The sequence below is a fragment of the Protomyctophum bolini genome (genome assembly GCF_963924005.1).
Source record: "Protomyctophum bolini genome assembly, chromosome: 20".
In the NCBI taxonomy this organism is placed as follows: Eukaryota; Metazoa; Chordata; class Actinopteri; order Myctophiformes; family Myctophidae; genus Protomyctophum; species Protomyctophum bolini.
This window is the reverse complement of record NC_137881.1, coordinates 7,973,315-7,994,407: the sequence shown is the minus strand read 5'-3', so window position 1 is coordinate 7,994,407 and position 21,093 is coordinate 7,973,315. Positions and strand designations below refer to the sequence as shown.

Genomic DNA, 21,093 nt, shown 5'->3' with positions numbered 1-21,093 from the left:
TGGGTTAAAAAAGAAATGTCACGCACATATTGTTCCAGTGCATATGGCAGGCCTTGTTGACGGATTTGGAAGAGATTTTGAAGGTCTGGTTCCAAAAAATGAACCAGTGTAAAAATCCATGATATTTACATTGGAATGAACGAGCCCGGCTGGAAAGTGTCCAGGTGGGAGAGGGCGGGGCTTAGCTAAAGGTGAATTAGATGGTTCTCCGTTGACATTCTCAAGTACGAATCCAGCCGCTAGATGGGAGCGATAGCGGCGAATTAGTTAAAGGTATATTCAGTGATTTCACTTAATTCAGTGTGCTGACCATTATAATTAGTTCCTCCCTATCCCCAGTGAACCGCAGGGGTCAAAAAACCCTAGTTTCGGTTACCGTTTTGGTGGTGGGTGAGAAAGCCTTCATCCAATCAGGATAGAGCAGGCCTTCCTCCAATCAGAATCGAGCTGGGCGGGCCTTGGTGCGCGTGCTGTTGGCCTGTTATCTTGTTATCGGGCGCACTGTTTCTTTTCTCCAAATCAATGAATGCTCCTTTAAATCAAGCAACTTAGAAACGGTCGGCCAGGGGGGTGTCCGTCCCTTCAAAGTTAAGTGGCGTAATAATCTCCCTGCAACACCATCATGAGTGAAAGAGTTTTATTTGCAAGGCGATACTATGTCATTTATGCATTAGTATAAGTACATCCCGGTGTCTTTCACTTGTGCATCTGTTTATTTCGGCAGGTGGCATAATTGTGCGGTGGAGAATAAGTGATGACTATAACCCCATTGACTCGACAATTCCCTTTTGGCATAATCGTATATGCGTCTAGCCGCCTGGATGATACCTCCTTATCTAACGCCCTTCATTAACCCATTTTGGCCTGACCTCGAAATTTAAAAAGATTTCTTCTAAATCCACCAGTTTTCTGAAATAAATATTTTCACGATTTTTCAAAAATAGCAGACCTACAAGCTCGTAGTGCGCCACTCGGTGGCGCGCTATGAGCTTGTAGATCTGCTATTTTTCAATAGCTAAAGCATAACATAATGCTTTAGCACCAAAAGGGGTTCCCACCCAGAATGGGTTAACTCCTGGCGCTGAAGTGAATGTAGATTAAATTCCAGGCTGTCCCCAGGCAGCTAAATGACTGATCCTTAAGAACCACATTGACCCGTATGTGTCTACTCTGTATGGAAATAGGACTGCGGCTGTTATTATTATCCTATCAATTATTCTGTAGATTACTTTTCCCATTATTTGAATTATCGAGAAGCGAAATTATATATACACACGTCAACCAATCACGTAACCACTTATTTCCTTGTTTATATCCTCATTTATATGATTAAAATAGCAAAATCTTGCAAATGGACCTTTTTAACTGCTGAATCATTTTGCCTATACCAACATGCCCGATAGATTTTGAATCCATTGTTTTATTAAATGAATGATTACTGATTTATTTTATTCATTTTTTATAATTGCGTGTGCGTGTGCCTGTGTGCGTCCGTGTGTGTGCACACGTGCTGCAGATCCTGACCAAGGTGTTGGCCGTGTGTGTGACGGTGCACCAGTCGGTGGTCCACTCCACCCAGAGGATGAGCCTGGAGCTGAGGAGACACAACTACGTCACCCCCGCCCACTACCTGGAGCTGGTGTCTGGATACAGCAGGTGATCATCCTCACTGTGGAAAGCAGTGGTTTTATTTTTTTATATATATATAAAATTCGCCCCCTGGTAATTCTGGCCTAATAATAGATTATAACAATCAGAAGGCGGAGAGAAAAACAGTATTTCTCTTTGGAAACTAGCTAATTAGAGGCCAGTCTGTTTTCTTTTTTGAAGGTTGGAAGGTTGAAGGTTATCAATGAGTGACTCGCCTGCAGCGGACTCAAATGTTTTGCTTAACCCACTTGGCGCCATTGGCATTATTCTACGTCAAATAAAGGCAATTAATCATCATGGAAATACCGGTACTCAATAAAGCAAAAGCACTTCAAATGTGTTCTTAGAGTACTTAGTTAGAGTTCCTATAGATACTTTACACCACTACCTACAACCACACATACTGTAGTCTGTATGTAAACCAGGGCCAGACATTTGTACTGTGCACAACACAGAACACAGAGACTATAATGTGAGCCAAGCCAAAATTAATTAATGGCTAAAAATCAGTATGCAGGCTTGGCTGAAAACGTGCGCTGGACTTTGTTCTGGACTTTGACTTTGATTTCTGAGATCTCTCTCATCTGCTAGAGAGTCGTGTGAAAGTAATAATGAGCATAATGCCCCTCCCTCGCGCTGGCTGGCTGACGGTCTCTCTCTCTCTCACCCCCAACGTGATTAAATCCCTGCTGTTTCTGCACCTCCCGTGTCTGTTCTCCAGGCCCAAATAAAAATGGCCACCGGCCCCGCTAAATATGAACATTTGGTCTAATTAAAATTTCAAAGGTGCTTGGGGAATTGTCGACTTCTCTTGAACAGGAATGGTACATGAACAAACGCATCATAATCATAATAATCCGTTCCTAGGGTAGATACCCTCACAAAAACATGCCGTAATCCTGGTCTCTAAAACTACCTCCCCCTGGCCAGCCGGGGCGCCTGATGGAGGGGAAAGGAACTGGTCGGAATAACGTGTCCCTTCCACGCGCTACGTCCGGCCGGGGAAATTCCCCTCTGTCAGCTGAAAAGAAGCAGCTTGGACTCCTCATGCATAGAAGGAGGCATGAGTCAGTCCGCTGTCCCCCCAGGTTGGCAGAGGAAGTGTAGCGCCCAGGATTACATTAGATAATTGGCACTGGGTGAAAAGAAAATTGGGTTACAAAATTGTGGGATAAAAAATTAGTAAAAAAATAATAATCCGTTCCACGCTCTATTTTTTTTCTAAAATAGCGAATATATATATTTTTTCTTTCATGTACGGCCTTATGCTTAGTAGATCAGCTATACGACAAAGTGTAGTAAATTAAAATGCACCGATTTTTTTAAACTTCAGCCTTAGTTAGCCTCAAACCACAAGACCGGCTCAGTGGCCTTGTGGTTTGAGTGTTCGCCCTGAGACTGGGAGTTTGATCCAGTGCCTCCCTGCTTGGCACTCAGCATCAAGGGTTGGAAGGGGGTTTACTTGTACATCAAGCTGCCTCACGCTACAGAAACAGGAGATAGGCTCCTGCCCTATGGGCCTCATGGCTCGGCAAGGCTTACTTTAGTTGGTTACTTTCCACGACTGCCATTTTCCATTTAAATACATATAGACAGACACATGTACACAGAGGACATCGGTGCATACTGTTGCTGTGGTGGCGACGATGTCCAAACACTCGTACGGCGTGTCCACCCATGCAGGCTGCTGTCAGAGTAGCACAGTGAGCTGTGTTTTGTCCACCCATGCAGGCTGCTTTCAGAGTAGCACAGTGAGCTGTGTTTTGTCCACCCATGCAGGCTGCTGTCAGAGTAGCACAGTGAGCTGTGTTTGTCCACCCATGCAGGCTGCTTTCAGAGTAGCACAGTGAGCTGTGTTTGTCCACCCATGCAGGCTGCTTTCAGAGTAGCACAGTGAGCTGTGTTTGTCCACCCATGCAGGCTGCTTTCAGAGTAGCACAGTGAGCTGTGTTTGTCCACCCATGCAGGCTGCTTTCAGAGTAGCACAGTGAGCTGTGTTTGTCCACCCATGCAGGCTGCTTTCAGAGAAGCACAGTGAGCTGTGTCTGTCCACCCATGCAGGCTGCTTTCAGAGTAGCACAGTGAGCTGTGTTTGTCCACCCATGCAGGCTGCTTTCAGAGAAGCACAGTGAGCTGTGTCTGTCCACCCATGCAGGCTGCTTTCAGAGTAGCACAGTGAGCTGTGTCTGTCCACCCATGCAGGCTGCTTTCAGAGAAGCACAGTGAGCTGTGTCTGTCCACCCATGCAGGCTGCTTTCAGAGAAGCACAGTGAGCTGTGTTTGTCCACCCATGCAGGCTGCTTTCAGAGAAGCACAGTGAGCTGTGTTTGTCCACCCATGCAGGCTGCTTTCAGAGTAGCACAGTGAGCTGTGTTTGTCCACCCATGCAGGCTGCTGTCAGAGAAGCACAGTGAGCTGTGTTTGTCCACCCATGCAGGCTGCTTTCAGAGAAGCACAGTGAGCTGTATTTTGTCCACCCATGCAGGCTGCTGTCAGAGAAGCACAGTGAGCTGGGAGAGCAGGTGGACAAGCTCCGCACGGGCCTGCTGAAGATAGACGACACGCGCTCCAAGGTGGAGGCCATGTCCCTGCAGCTGACCGCCGCCAAGAAGAACATGGCCGACTTCCAGAAGCAGTGTGACGAGTACCTGGACGTCATCGTCACGCAGAAGAAGGAGGCGGACGAACAGCAGAAGGTAACGAACCACTAAGACAGCCTGAGGGCGAGAAGCGTGCACACATCCGTCTGGGCATAACTCTGGTTTTCGACGGCTGCCGGGCACGGCTGCACTAATAACTTTGGGGCAGATGACTTTAAATGGACAGGTATCAGTCAAAAGGGAGACATCGAAGAGGAGGGATCAACAGAAGGAATGTCAGCACACGTCAGCTCCATATATGGAGATCTAAGGGTTTGAATAATCGTATGGTAATTAGTCGACTAAAATTAGACCAACATTGGAACGGGCGGCTGGTGTAGCCGTCTATGGGCACCTTGTCTGGCAATCCAGTATGGCAGTGTGCCGCGGGTTCGACTCCCGATCCCGACGGCCTTTACTGCATGTCACCATGCATCAAAGGGGAAAGCAACAAAAGAATATCTGAAATATCTGTATGCTCTGAATGACATGAATCATGTGTGTGTGTGTGTGTGTGTGTGTGTGTGTGTGTGTGTGTGTGTGTGTGTGTAGGTGGTGAGCGCCCACAGCGAGAAGATCGCGGCGGAGGAGGTGAAGTGTAAGACGATGGCTGACAACGCCCAGCGTGACCTGGAGGTGGCGCTCCCCGCACTGGAGGAAGCCATGAAGGTGTGGTGTGTCACTAAAGAGTCAAAACTATGACTGTATGCGCCCCGAAAGGCATCCTAACCAGATGCCCGAACCATCTCAGCTGACTCCTTTCCAGGTGAAGGAGCAGCGGTTCTACTCCGAGTCTCTCTCGTGTGACTGAACTTCTCACCCTATCTCCAAGGGAGATGCCAGCCACCGAAGAAAACTCATTTTGGCCGCTTGTATTTGTGATCTTATTCTTTCGGTCATGATCCACACTTCATGACCATAGGTGAGAGTAGGAACGAAGATTGCTCGGTAGACAGAGAGCTTTGCCTTCTGGCTCAACTGTTTCGTCACAACAGTGCGGTACAGCGACTGCAATACCGCCCCTGCCGCTCCGATTCCCCTCACTCGTGAACAAGACCCCGAGATACTTGAACTCCTTCACCTGGGGTAATGCCTCATTCCCTACCCGGACTGCACAATCCACCGGTTTCCTGCCGAGAACCATGGCCTCAGATTTGGAGACGCTGATTCTCATCCCAGCCGCCGTACACTCGGCTGCGAACCGGTCCAGTGAGAGCTGAAGGTCTTGGACCAATGGTGCCATCAGGACCACATCATCTGCAAAAAGCAGTGATTCAACCCTTAGGTCACTGAGCCGAATACCCTCTCTGCCACGACTACGCCTCGAGATCCTGTCCATGAAAATCACAAACAGGATAGGTGACAGGTGACAGGCGAAGGCCAAACCCCACCGGAAACGAATCCGACTTACTCCCGAGCACACGGACACAGCTCTCGCTTTGGGTGTACAATTGGTCGTAAGTTTTGAAAATGTTCTGTTCCCGTCATGGCTACGGAGGCTGAGCTTCCTTATTTAATATTTATGGCCCGACTAAACTGTTTCTTTACTCAACTAGCCCTTACCCGTTGTGGCCGGTGGGTGCGTTTTCGCATTTTGAATTCACTAAAAAAACCATTATTAATTTTTCATTTGTTAAATTGTAAAAAGTGCTTCGTTAAGACCTCCATATTATTATGGTCAATGCCTGTGAAAAGTGGGAGCGATTGGTGCAGGCAGTGAGGAGCTACCGCAGTGTTTCTGACACACATTCAGATATTTGGTTAACTATATAGTATGATATCTAAATCTCCCTGGTTTTGATCAAAACAACAATGTTCTGTGCTCATTTCTGACTTAACCAATCATCTTGTTTAGAATATTAACGCTTCTAGAGAGAGGTCAGATGTGACGAGGAAGTAACGGAAGATTATGCCTCCCGGTGTTGGGGGGTGGGTAATGGAAGGCGGGGCTATTCAGAGTAACATCTGCCCAATCTGCTTGACACTATAGCGCCATCATTTCTTTTAAATTCTGCCGCATTAGCTTAATTTCAGTCGTTCTCAAAGCACTTGATATTATGTAGCCTATTTGCATTGTGAGCTTGTAGATCGGCTATTTTCAAATGGCTGAAATCTATACAGGGCTGAAGTATGTTTTGTCATAATAACCAGAATCTACAAAGTACTATTTACTTGAGTAAATGTACTTAGTTAGCCCTTTCTGACCGGGAACCCATTTTGGTGTTAGCATCATGTCATGCTTTAGCTATTGAAAAATAGCAGATCTACAAGCTCATAGCGCGCCACCGAGTGGCGCGCTACGAGCTTGTAGGTCTGCTATTTTTGAAAAATCGAAGAACGACTGACATTTTTTAAATCTGATCTCAGGTCAGAATGGGTTAATCAGACCAGTGTGTGTTCCAGTGGAAACCTCGTATGAATCTGATCTCAGGTCAGAATGGGTTAAGTAAATGTACTTAGTTAGGCTACTTTCCACCACTGGCGCGGAGTGGAGTGTTTGGCGGGAGGAGTTGGGCGAAGGCACTGCGTCGTTCCGGTGGGGGCTCCTCGCGGGCAGCGGAGTCAGTAGGAATAGGATGCGACAGCAGTGACCGCAACACTGAAATATGTGTGGAGAGGAATTATTGGGCCTAACAACAACTAAATCGGGGAGGGGGGGGGGGGGGGGAAACCCCCATCATGTTCCACTTTGAAGTTTTGAGATTGGGCTACTGTCTGTGTCACGTCAACTCGAGACCCTCCAGGATGCGTCTTTGTCTCTTTCTCTGGGTTTTTATGTGCAGCCTGTGTCTGTCTAATTGCCTCCAATTCCCATGTTTGATTGATGCTTGATCAATTAAGACTTTGTACATCTGCTGTGTGGCATGTGTTTGCCTGGCTTCAGCCAGCTGGGAAGTAATGTTGTTCAGTGGTGTAACGGAACTCTCCAAGCAGACACAGGGAGGCCCACCTTCTGAGCATACTGGAGGTCAATGAAGCTCTCATCGGCCCTGGAGTCGACAGAAGCTGGAATGGTGACTGTCTGTCCCTGCCAGACGAGAGTGACAGGGAATCTGGCAACACATGGCTAGGAAGAAATATTGAGGCAGCTCACCAGAAAACCCAGGGTAGATGAAACTACGCCCCCTGGTGGCCGGGAAGAGGACACCTTTTGGGTGCAGAATGGGACAGGAGGGACAGTATGCGCTGAGTTGGCACAAGTCTGTGTAGTCCGCGGTGCTCACGCTCAGCCGGAGTAAAAGCGACCCCTGGAAGTCTCATGGATGATTCGGCCCAGTTGCATGGCGTCCTCCTCAGTGGGACCGGAAAAGGCAGATGGAACTTGCTCGGGCCGAGTGAGACTGGCGGGGGGGCTGAGGAAGATGGCCTGACAGCAGCGTGATGCTGGGAAGGCCTCTCGCGCTGACCGTTAGCGTGAGAGGGCTTCCCAGCGGCTAAACGTGCTGTATGGTTGAAACGGCGACGGATGCTTCCGACTGCAGGCGGCCGTGATACTCCAAGTTGTCCCTGAGCCTGGAGTGGAGTGAGAGTTGGCAGCTCTGCCTTCCAGAGAGGCGAAGCATAGTTAAAGCCCACCCTGGGCGGAACTTTTATTCTCAAACACCGGGGGGGACAAAGAGAGACCAGGGGTCCGTAAGCTGCTCCACAGAGCTCAGGTCCCGGACGCACTGTAGAGGAGAGGAGAAGGAGGCTCAGTGGCAGGTTCACAGAGGGGAGAATAAGGCACAGTGGGCCTGGGGTGGGGGGCAGTGGCTCAGGGGTAGAGTGACCGGATGGGAACCGCAAGGTTCCCAGTTCGAACCCGGGCTCCCGACCCCCAGAGTCGGTGTCGAAGTGTCCTTGAGCAAGACTCTGAACCCCTAATTTCTCCCGATGTGCAGGTTGGTGCCGTGCATGGTTTCCTCCGGCATCGTTGTGTGAATGTGTGTGTGAGTGGTGTGAATGTAATGCACAATCTCTGTAAAGCACCTTGGATAACGGCGCTATATACAGTAAATGCACCATTTACCACAGTATAGTAACACAGTAACGCACACAGTAACTGAGAACCTATGTCTGGCTGCCTGGCTCTTGTAGCCTCATCAGCTGATTGCAGACTGTTGCTGTGGAGTGCTCTTTCTTATAGCTTTTAACCATTATTTTATACTTCAGCTATTGAAAAACAGCAGATATACATATTATTATATTATATTAAACATATTTTCAGATAGGGGTCAGTGGCTAGTTACATTATCATTTTTCCTTGACATTAAATAGTTGATAGAATGATATAGAAACATGACTTAGAAGACACTTTGTAGATTCTGGTCTCAGGTCTCAATGAAAAAAATATTCTACCCCCCCACAGGCCCTGGAGTCTCTGAACAAGAAGGACCTGACAGAGATCAAGTCGTACGGGCGTCCGCCCACGGCGGTAGAGACTGTGATGATGGCCGTGATGACCCTCCTGGGCAAGGAGCCCACCTGGGCCGAGGCCAAGAGGCAGCTTGGTGAGAGATGGACGGAGGGACGGGTGGACGGATGCAGTGTTGAATGTGTCGACTAAAGGCCTATTCATACTCATAGTAGTTTTTGGTGATAAGTGACCACCGACACAGTGATAAGCAACTGACCGCGGCGCTCACCCCATCACATCTCTCTGTTTTTACTACCACCTTATCATCATCTAAAACTGGAGTATGAATAGACCTTAAAACTATGACGAGAAACGTTCGTGGACTACCATTTTTTCACTGACGAAAACGAAATAATAACTAGGCTATGATGACGAGAACTAAGACTAAATATAGTGGCATCCATCAACAAATAAAAACTAGACTAAAAGTTATAGGGGGGGACTAGTGTAGAACAGATCCAGTAGAATTAAGACACAAGTAATTTCAGTGGTGGAAAAAGTACTCAATTGTGTTAAGGGCACTTTCTCAATTCTGCTCTCATGGCAACTTAAATTATCTAATGTTTATTTGCTGCTCTGAGGGCAGCTTTTGAATGCTGCTCAGAGGGCAGCTGAAATGCTATACATACAACCATGTTAAGTGTGTATCGATTTGTATTAATATTTTTTATTTTAATCAATGCATTGACCTGCTACAGGCGAGGGCAACTTCATCAACACCCTGGTGCACTTTGACAAGGACAACATATCGGACCTGGTGCTGAGGAAGATCGCCCAGTACTGCTACCAGTCAGACTTCCAGCCGGACATCATCGGCAGAGTGTCGCTGGCTGCCAAGTCCCTCTGCATGTGGGTCAGAGCCATGGAGGTGAGCACAATCAGCTTTATTCACATCACAGTTAAAACAAGAGAGAGGGTATAGAAGAGAGGTGGTGGGGCAAGGAGATCAAAACAAGAAAAGGGGGAAAAAAAAGGAAGGTATGAACACAAAACGTATAAGTAAAGGGTTCCCCTCACATCAGATAAGCCATTACAGCCATTACAAAAAAACATATAACTAAGCGTTTTATTTTTATTTTTAGCTTTGTTAGTTTTTTTAGATTTCACCACTAAAAGCACTGTTGATTCTGTCGACTAAAGCTATGACTAAAAATGTCCGTCAACTAGCTTTTTTCACTGATGAAAACGAAACAAAAATTAAACAAGAACTAATCTGTGATGACCAAAACTAAGACTACATTTATTGGCAATTTAATCAACAAATAAAAACCAGACTAAAATGTTAGTGAGAGACTAGTGGAGAAGAGATCCAGTAGAACTAAAAGACAAGTCATTTTATGTTTGGTTGCGCTCGCGCTTTGTGCTCTGAAAATAGCCGATCTACTCGTATGCATCATTCTGTGGCCTTGTAGATCAGCTATTTTCAGCATGTGTAAAAGCAGGCATTACGATGCGATCAAGGCACCGTCCAAATTCATTTTAGTCGACAAAATCTTATGGTATTTAGTGAACTAAAACTAGACTAAAACTAAAACATTTCAGATGGCTAAAATATGACTGAAACTAATATAAGTGGAATTGTAATCAAAAGACCACGACTAAAACTAAATCAAAATGTTTTGTATTGTGATAAAAGAACAAACAAAGAACAATTATCATCCCACCCCTATTTAACGTCTGCTGTTCCACCTTGTTCACAGGCTGTCTCACTCAATGAAACGCCATTTTAATCCAAATAAATGAATAATAAGAAAACATATTTTTGTGTGTAGTGCACAACAGAGAGGGTAATCTTTGCCGTCATTACAAACCACTGAGTCATTCGAATTTTTGCTGAATGTGTCAGATAATCGCACACTGGATGAGGATAAGGATGATGAGAATCCATTGATTCTCTCTTCAAACCGGGCATTTTATTACCAGAAGCAAATAGTTTTTTTGGAAACATTTTAATTATGTTGGAGGATAGCTTCTCCGGCGGAAGGGTGGTTATCATAATATTGTCACAATAACAGTATCATTCTGGGAAAGTTGACAACAACATGCCATCTGTTACAACACAACCACATAACCACTTTCCAAAAACATTCAGCATACTGTACATGAATTGTATCGTTATGGCTTACATACAAGTGGTCCTAGATAAGGGTAACACGTAGTTTTGGTTTGGTTCCTCGCACATTTGGTTCCTCGCAGATCAGCTATTTTCACTATGTGAGACTCTCTTTGATACAGAGACATAGTCATGGCGGCAAGAGTGTTCAGGAGAGGAGAGTATTATTTATTTTCATCCAAAATGAGTTAATAGCACAGGCAGACTCTCTCTCGCATATAGAGCATGTCTGAAATAAGTGTCAGAGCTGAAATTGACATGTAAATATGAAATGCTTAAACATGTATAGCTAGGTGTGATGTTAAGAGACCAGAGAAGTGAACCTTTCAAGCCTCTTTTCTCAACTTGCTTTTGTAAGACATCACATTACTTTTTGTAAGACATTACTCTATCAGCCAAAACTGGTGGGTCAAACTGAACAACCAATATGTCAATTTGAAGCTATATGATTCCCTGCTTTCATATGACATGAAAAAAAAATCCAACTTGTGGGTCAAGTTTGGTCACATTTCTGAACATTTTGGTTCAGTGGGGTCCGGAGACCCCCAGAGATCATTTGGGGGAGGGGGTCTCCGAAGGGGTCCTCGGTTAAACGTGTTCATACATCATCACAATAATCGTAAACACTGTTTTGGCTATTACAAGCTCACAGCACGCCACTTTGACCGGCGCTGCGAGCTTACAAGTACATCTGATATTTTTGGAAATAATCTTCTGCGCTGGCGTGCATTAATTGTGGTAATTAAAGTACACCCTCTCAAGTAATATTGCTTAATTATGGGGGTCCATATGGCAAAATAATATTTCAGATGGGGGGGGGGTCATAATTGGCATGACAAAGTTTGAGGAACCACATTTTATTAAAATGTCTTTGTAATGAATTACACTGATTAGTAGATTATTAAGTGTTCACACATGTGTGTGTGTGTGTGTGTGTGTGTGTGTGTGTGTGTGTGTGTGTGTGTGTCCCATGCAGATATATGGGCGCGTGTTCAGGGTGGTGGAGCCCAAGCGGGCCTTGCTGCGAGGGGCCACTGCTCAGCTGGCCGAGAAGCAGAACTCTCTGGCCCAGGGCCAGCTCAAACTGACCCAGGTAACCACGTGCGCACCACACGCGCACACACGCACGCTCTCACTCTCTGGCCCCAAGCCCAGCACAAACTGACCCAGGTAACCACGCACGCACACACACACACACACACACACACACACACACACACACACACACACACACACACAGGCTCAGCTGGCGGAGAAGCAGGCCTCTCTGGCCCCAGGCCCAGCACAAACTGACCCAATAACTAACCGCAATCTACCTACAGTACCAGTGGTGTAAATGAACTAAGTGTCATTTACTTAAGTACTCCTACTTGAGTACAATTTTAAGGTATTTATACTTTACTTTTACGTTTCCAATACTTCCACTCCACTACATCTCAGAGGCAAATGTTGTAGCTACTTTAACTCCACTACATTTATTTAAAACTACTAGTTACTTTGTAGAACTTTGTAGAACAAACACATGATCCGTACATTGTGTGGTCCTTCCCACTACACTGTAACAAACACATGATCAGCGGAAACATAATGAGGATGGGAATAATGGCTGCACCTTTACAGTGTGTGGGTGAGATGATGGATGATAGTATTCTAAAGGTCATGCATATTTAATTGTGTGTGTGTGTGTGTGTGTGTGTGTGTGTGTGTGTGTGTGTGTGTGTGTGTGTGTGTGTGTGTGTGTGTGTGTGTGTGTGTGTGTGTGTGTGTGTGTGTGTGTGTGTGTGTGTGTGTCACAGTGTGTGTCACAGTGTGTGTCACCGTGCGTGCGCACTATGTGCATGCATTTCCACGTTCTTTGCATAATGTGAACACACCTTGCCTGTGTTTATGTGTGCGTGCGTTTGTCTGTAATGTGTTGCATGCTGAAAATTGCCAATCTACAAGCTCACAACGTTGTCCCGTTGTGACGCGTTGTGAGCTTGTACGTCGGCTATTTTCAGCATGCAACCAGTGTCAAATCTGCCATCATGACGCAATCAATCAAGGCCTGGCAAAAATAAAGTAAATTACATACATCAAGTGTAGTTTCAGTCGAGCGAGCAGGAAGAAGATGTAGCAGAGCCTAACGCCAATATTTTATGCACACTTGTTGTCACGGTCCGCTCCCTGGACCGTGGACTTTGACTGTCCTTATCTAGGTTCTGGACATGATGTACTGTGATGTACTATTGTTCCTAGTGTTTCCTGTCTGGCTATAGTTACCGTTACTTACCTCGTCTAACATACTTTGTGATGTGCCAGTGTTTCCACCTGTGTCCTGTTAAGGCCTATTCATAGTCTGGATTTTCGGTGGTGAGGTGAGCTGAAATAATGTTGAGCGGTGGTGAGTAAAAACAGAGAGAAGGGCTGGAGCGGTGGCGGTGGTTTGCTCTTCACTGTGGCTCGTGACGTCATGTTGTAGTTCGGTGGTCACCTAACCACCGAAAATCCAGACTATGTATGAGCCTTTAGTCCCCCAGCCAGCCTATCCTAGTGTTGATTGTATTTTTGGTTTCACCTGTGCCCTGTTAGCCTGTGTCTATTTAAGTCCTGTGTTTGTGCGTGTGTGTGTGTGTGTGTGTGTGTGCGTGTGCGTCTAGGTAGGGGAGAAGCTGGAGCAGCTGAAGGCCCAGTACAGTGAGAAGTCGTCCATGAAGGAGAAGCTGAAGGCAGAGTCCACCGACATGGAGCTCAAACTGGACAGAGCAGCCCAGCTGGTGTCTGGCCTGGCTGACGAGGGAGTCCGCTGGGAGGAGGCCGCGGCTGTACGGCGCACACACACACACACACACACACACACACACACACACACACACACACACACACACACACACTCACACAAATAATTAGCATGAACACACATATCGTACATGCAAACCTTAAAACCAGCCTTGCCAGTCAACCACCGCTTATCTGTAGTCGGGTCGCAGGGGCTTCCCTCTCCAGAGCAACATTAGTGACTTCCTCCTGGGGGATCCCGAGACGTTCCAAGGCCAGTGAATCAATGTGTTTCCTCCAACGCCTTGTGCCTTGGTCTGCCTCCCGGTGGGACGTGCCTCGAGGACCTCCCTATAAGGGAGACGCTTGAGAGGCAGTGACTCTACTCCGAGTCTCTCTCGTGTGACTGAAGTTCTCACCCTACTGTTTCTCTAAGGGAGATGCCAGCCACCCGTCGAAGAAAACTCATTTCGGCCGCTTGTATTCGTGACCTTATTCTTTTGGCACCATCTAATCAATTAACCATCTAATCAATTAACTATCTAATCATACTAGATTATTCACATTATACACCCACCCATGCACGTACACACTATGATCACACACACACACACACACACACACACACACACACACACACACACACACACACACCCTTGTTTTTATGGTTATGATTTGTAATTTGGGGGTTGATATTGGTGTTATGCAGATTTTTGTGTTTAGTTGCAAGCCGTTTTTATCCCACAATAAAACAAATGTAATAAAATTAATGGAAAAAAAATACTGTATTAGGAGTCACCAGAACCGAGGACATGTGTTTTTGATGAATCTAACATTGCTTAAAATGAGTTTTATTTATCAACACACTGAATCAAGCAAATATTTTTGGTGGGAAATATTCCTTTAAATACTGCTAAAGACTTTAATGTTTGTGTGTGTGTGTGTGTGTGTGTGTGTGTGTGTGTGTGTGTGTGTGTGTGTGTGTGTGTGTGTGTGTGTGTGTGTGTGTGTGTGTGTGTGTGTGTGTGTGTGTGTGTGTGTGTGTGTGTGTGTGTGTGTGTGTGTGTGTGTGTGTGTGTGTGTGTGTGTGTGTGTGTGTGTGTGTGTGTGTGTCAGGCTCTGGAACAGCACATGGGTTATCTGGTGGGAGACTGCCTGCTGGCGGCTTCCTTCCTGTCCTACCTCGGACCCTTCCCCTCCAGCTACAGAGAGCAGCTGATGGACCACTGGATGAAGGAGGTGATCGCACGCACCGCACGCACGCAGATCAAAAGTCCATAAATATGCTGTGCGATTACGTAATGAGGCCCACATGAATACAAATTAATCTTGATTTCATTCACCTGTTTGGTTAGCTGCGTTAGCAAACATGCTGAGCTGGCCATTCTGTCTCTTACTTAATCAAACGGACTCCGCGTGGATTTAGCTAACGTCCCATAGCCCTAAGGGATGATTTAGCTAAAGTCCCATCGACGCTCTGATGTGTTCAGAAACACACAGGCTTACGTTTCAGACAAAAATGCCCAAAAATGCCATTTCACTACGTCTTTAAATGAAACGGTAACTAAGCAACTGATTACTCTAAATGCAAACCAACTCGTTAGGTTACTCTGTTGACCAAAATAGTAGCCTATTCCGTCACAGTAACGACATTAGCCCAACACTGGTAATCACAACACCATAGTAAACACACAAACAATCAGGGTTGATTTGTTTATTATTGGAACACAGTTCTTACAGTACTGTATATGACACAATATAAGATTTCCCGATGGGAATTTCTGTAGAAAGAATACTTCTGTGAGCCAGGGTAGCGAGAGTGACGTCAGGACTTCAGTACTTTATTCCTTTATTCTCCCTCCCTCGTCCCTCCCTCTTGCTGTGTGCTGTGGGGTTTGGTTTACTGTATAATGCACAGGAGCAGTGATTAAAAACAACAAACGATGAAACGTCACATGAGCGTGTAGAGTAGAGGGGTGGGATGGGATGGGGCTGCGTGGTGCCCCCAGGGGGTGCTAACGAGAACATCTCACCCCAAAACCAACACAATAGATGACAGAGGGCCCGCACGGCTCAGCCTGACAGCAAAAGACAACTATATGAGAAAGGCATGTAACGCTCCACTGGTTGCCAGTGGTGTTGTACTTAAGTCGAATTTTGAGGTAGTTGTACTTTACTTGAGTATTTCCCATTTGCAATACTTTCACTTCTACTCCACTACATCTTGGATCCAAATATTGTACTTTTACTCCACTACATGTATTTGAAAACTTGTTACTAGTTACTTTGTAGATTTTATTACAAAACTTACAATGTGTTGTACTTCGTCCAACAGATATCGGAGGGGTTTTTTCTCATTAGTCATCAGTGTTGTTTTTGACAGCAATTTTTTATTTTAATCTCTTTTTTTTTTTATATTTTTTTTATCCCACGATTTTGTAACCCATTTTTCACCCCTGTGCCAATCATCTACTGTGATCCTGGGCTCTACACACCCTCCGCCAACCTGGGGAGAGCAACGGACTTAACTCATGCTCCCTTCATGCCTGAGTGTCCAAGTTGCTCCTTTACACCTGACAGGGGGGAGTTTCCCTGGTTGGACGTAGCGCGTGGAAGGAACACGTTATTCCAACCAGTTCCTTTCCCCTCCATCAGGCGCCCCGGCTGGCCAGGGGGAGGCAGTTTAGAGACCAGGATTACTGCATGTTTTTGTGAGGGTATCTACCCTGGCTGCGGGGTAGAAGACCCTCGGCTGCGCCTCGGGTCTGCCTACGCCCCCAGCCAGTGTAAAATACCCGGTAACCTGAGACCTCTCGTGGCTTATTGCTTAAATACTGGATCTCTTGTCCACTAGTCCCTTCCTAACATTTTAGTCTAGTTTTTATTTGTTGACGAAATTGTCAGTATATTTAGTCTAAATCTAAAATCATACCGGTAGCTTAGTTTTCATCTAGTTTCCATTTAGTTTTTGTCAGTGAAAAAAGGTAGTCGATGAACATTTTTTGTCTTAGTTGTAGTCGTCTGTTTTCATACTCTCCTGTCTATTTCTCTCTCTCTCTCTCTCTCTCTCTCTCTCTCTCTCTCTCTCTCTCCAGGTGCGTGAGCTAGAGGTGCCGTGCTCCCCACAGTTCTCTCTGGCGTCCTTCCTGTCCGACGCGGCGGCGGTCAGACAGTGGAACACACAGGGCCTGCTGAGTGACGCCTTCTCCACCGAGAACGCCATCATCGTCACCCACTGCAACCGGTCAGACGCAAGCACGAACACATGCACGCACGCACGCACACAAGCAGACTTTACAAACAAAGAAGCTCAAAGTCACTTAAGCTGACATGGCAGCACTCCTTAAGAATTCGGTCAAATGAAAATCATATTCCACAATCCAAGTAAAGCATTTCAGAGAACCTGTCTGTTTCTGCTAATAAATTGAAAGTCATTTAATACCCTGGTTTGATTCCATTCTGGTTTGACTCATGAGTCTGTCAGTGGTCTGCTGTCGATCATCAGCATATCCTTTATTTAACCAGTTTAAAATACTAATTGAGATTATAATCTCTTTTCCGAGAGTGACCCTGGCCAAGAGACAGCATTATTACAATAGACAAACGATGCAATACAAGTGAACACAATATCATACAGTGCAAACAGGGTGAGGAACTAAAATGCTTACGGACAACTTTAGGTGCAGCAGTTGACAAAAACACATTTGGCAATAGCACTAGTCTCTCTATCCTTTAAAATTGACAGTGGTGTAAAAAAAGTACTGAATTGTTTTACTTAAGTAAACGTATCAATACTGTAATATAGACATGTTTGTTACAAGTAAAAGTTTGAAGTTCAAAATGTGCTTGAGTAAAAGCACCCCCTCCACCTCCACCAAAACAGTTTAAATATGGAGATACAAGGTGTCTGCCTAACGGCAACAACAATAATTATGTCTTCTTGAATACTCGCCCACTGAAAATCCCGGCTGTAGTGTAGTCTCTTGTTGGCTATTATCCTACTGTGTGTATATATATTTCCGCTAAATTAACGAGCTTCCGTGCTTTCCGACCACCGACAAACAATAGATAAAAGATAATTGCCGTGCACCCTCAGCCCACGGAGACTTGGCTGTGCTCGAGAAGAGGCCGCTAAAGCAGCCGTGACAAACGAGGCGGTGCATCTGGAGCAGAGAAAATGACACTCCTGACGTTAATATAACACAGTAGAAGTGACGTGTTGGTTAAGTACACATCACGGGACCATGTCTCGGCACGGCACAGCGCTCTGTGTGTGTGTGTGCCTGTGTGCGTGTGTGTGTGTGTGTGTGTGAGCGCACGCACTTCATTGTTTCTCATGTGTTGCTGTGGGGGTGTATAGATGGTGTGTTTCATTGTTGTCTCCACCAGGTTGAAGGCATGGGGGGAGAGTATATGCTTTGCACTCCGTCCGTCCGTGTGCGTCCGTCCGTCCGTCTGTTACCAGCTAATCTCCGGCAACGTTAAAACCCAGTCGATGCCAAATTTTGCACGCACACTCCCTGGATTGCCAATCACTCCTCCAGATTCTGTCCAAAAATTCCCGCAAATCGTTACACACTATCTCTATAGTCATGTGTTCAAGACTTATCTGTCCAATATTTCATATTCCATCCTAATTGGCTAACATTGGCTTTCAAAGTTTGCAGGAATGGTGTGGTTCATTGTTCCTCATGTGTTGCTGGTGGTGTAAAGATGGTGTCTCATTGTTCCTCATGAGTTGCTGGTGGTGTAAAGATCTGTCTCATTGCTCTGGTTCTGTATAGATGGCCGTTGATGGTGGACCCACAAGGTCAAGCTCTGAAGTGGATCAGGAACATGGAGGCGGAGCGGGTAAGACACAGAACCACCCTGTAATGTCTGTCACCCATGTGACAAAGAGGTGAACTTGACTTTGTCCTTTGTGACACATTGAGGACAAAGTCAAGTTCCCCAATGTGGACCGTATTGGTCCACCTGGCCAATTTACTATTACGTTGATATCGGTCAGAAAACTCTTATCTCCATATTTTAATCACACTACAGCGTTACCCAAAAGCATCAAACGTAGCAGATCTGCAAGCTCAAAACACTGGTCTGGTTAGCTTTGGAAAACATTAAACATCAGAAGAAATGTCTCCCCCCGAAAAACAATGAATAAATAAATAAATAAAGTGAGGACTTTGATGTGACATTGGTTTCTCATTCTCTGCGTCCTAATAAATAATCAGTGTGTGTGGCCAAGTATTCTTTTATCCTTTTAAGACTTAACTTTTCTGATGTTTCTGCCGTGAGCTGGCACCACTACTAACACTGGTGTGCATATAGCTATAGCATCCTCCTGCTCAATAGTGAATCACATAACAATTTGTGAATGATTAAATATTCCCCAATTTTTTCATCACGGTTCATTAAGTATTCATGGAGTATTCTTGGAGGTTTTACTGTCTTTTTTTTTTAAATGTTTTTGGTGGGGGGGGCTTGCCTTTTTGTATCATTCCAGTTGTCTCTTAAGTGTTAACACCATGCATGCACTACATACTAAAGAAAAGATGAAACAAATTGTGTCTCCACTCATGGAATCCTCTCTGGGTCATTCTCTAGAGTAACGGCAATCTCTTTTTTCCCCCCCCTATTTTGGAGACACTTAAATAGAATATTGGACACGCTGAGACTGGCCCAGATACTATACTATACGCGTCATAATGAAAACAACACTTTATTTTCCCCGCAGGGCTGAATAATGATAACAAACATGTCAGGAAGGCGTTTCTTGATTATTTTATTCTAACATTCTACAAATTGGCACCAAAAACAGCAAATCTAAAAGCGCACACAACGTAGAAGAGTGTTTGGTGTAGCGTGGGCCTTGGGGGGGGGGGGGGGGGGGGGGGGGGGGAGGCGGTCAAGGATTGAGTCTCTGAGGGACCCCCCGGTCAACGAAATATGTAGAGTTTAAGTGGTTAATCGTGATGGAATTTCACACAAAGCCCAGGGTTCAAAACACTGTGCAACCACACTGCTTTTTCTTTTTTCTCCAACATTTGCCGTTTGCCTGCTACGTTCGCTCTCTTAAACCCCTAACCTTTCACACACATAAAAAAGGTTAGCGTACGCATATAGTCTCTGGTGAAAACAAGCAAGGCCCTTGTACTGTCTACAGTACGTGGCCTGCCCCCCCCACCTCAACCTCCCCACCCCGGGGCAACAAAATGGAAGCCAGATTTTCTGGAGGGCGGCTTATCAACACGGGGCATTAGAAACAGAAGTGCCTTGCGCTGCGTCCGTGTTATGGGAGGCCGCTTGACATGCGGGGACATTCAGTCTGACGGCCTATCAGATAAGGTTATAATATAGCCCCCCCTCTGCACAGTAAGGGAGTGCATATACTGTAGAGAGAGAAAACGTACAGGAGCAAGTTTACTCTGTCTGTCTGTCTGTCTCTGTCTGTCTGTCTGTCTGTCTGTCTGTCTGACACAGACAGACAGACAGACAGAGCCTCTTCTTCCTCTCTCTCCCCAAATTGATAGTTTTCCATGCGTGTTCCTTTTGGAGAGGTTTGTTTTCTTCAATAACAGCCTTGGAAAAAGTCACTCCAAAGCACTGTCGATTGCTCAAAGTGCTGCCTATTTGGCTGTCTGGGGACCTTGCATACAGACAGACAGATACAGACCTTTACTTTCTCATTTTGTTGCTGTCAGGCAGAAACCTTGTATCTCTATATATTCTAACTTTGTATGGTTTTCCCCCATGCCCTAGGCCTAGTTCATCATTATGAGCAATTTTAGTTAACTATGGAATCGAGCATTTTCAGTGTGTCAGGCACCATATATGATGCCCAGGTCTCGTGACATCATGTGACATCAGGGATGGAGATATGGAGAACCCTGATGTCATCACTATTGGCCAGCAACTCTACATCTGACCTCAAATATCAACGTCTCTCCATTTAAACTCGGGGTCTGCCCCAAAGTTATTAGTGCAGCCGCGCCCGGCAGCCGGCAAAAACTAGAGTTCTCAACAGGCCCACCTGTCCATTTAAACTCTAGACAGGCCTGCCCCGAAGCTATTCTCAACAGGCCCGAAAATTAAGGCCCGGCCCTACCTGCATGGGCCCTCATCAAACCCTGTACTGTACAGTGTACAGGGTTTGATGAGGGCCCAGGTAGTGTACACCGAGTGTACACTCAAGAGAATGTCCCCGCTACCATGTACTGTGTGGAGCTGACCTGTGTATGTTGATCTGACCTCATCAAACCCTGTACACCCAATATATGCTCCTTATATGGCCAGTACAGAATTCATTCCATGTTATTATAGGAAGGGTTTTGGATGTACGAGGTTTCCATCCCACAGCGACCGTCAGAGATAAAAGGATGTTGGGAGGTTCAGGTGTGCTGGAGGAGATATGACATTTCTCCTTCGGTTCAGTAGCCTTTGTCTGGTCATGTTGACTCTGCCTTTCAATGGCAGTCTGTACTTGTATCTGCCCTGGAGAGACCTCTGCTCTGTTCTACTGTCATCACTCCTTACCTCCTAGC

At 45.8% G+C, this 21,093-nt stretch overlaps 1 protein-coding gene across 1 annotated transcript in view; it reads left to right on the top strand.

Annotated features, from left to right (window-relative positions):
- Window positions 1–21,093, top strand: part of dnah2 (dynein, axonemal, heavy chain 2) — a gene marked incomplete at both ends in the record, with an annotated part of 80,538 nt that overhangs the window by 33,688 nt on the left and 25,757 nt on the right. Inside the window, 10 exons of the mRNA XM_080793160.1 lie at window positions 1,517–1,656; window positions 4,136–4,346; window positions 4,842–4,958; window positions 8,638–8,779; window positions 9,384–9,553; window positions 11,775–11,891; window positions 13,438–13,602; window positions 14,672–14,794; window positions 16,651–16,799; window positions 18,340–18,406. Of these exons, the coding sequence (XP_080649286.1) occupies window positions 1,517–1,656; window positions 4,136–4,346; window positions 4,842–4,958; window positions 8,638–8,779; window positions 9,384–9,553; window positions 11,775–11,891; window positions 13,438–13,602; window positions 14,672–14,794; window positions 16,651–16,799; window positions 18,340–18,406 (1,401 nt within the window). The remainder of the gene's footprint in view (window positions 1–1,516; window positions 1,657–4,135; window positions 4,347–4,841; window positions 4,959–8,637; window positions 8,780–9,383; window positions 9,554–11,774; window positions 11,892–13,437; window positions 13,603–14,671; window positions 14,795–16,650; window positions 16,800–18,339; window positions 18,407–21,093) is intronic.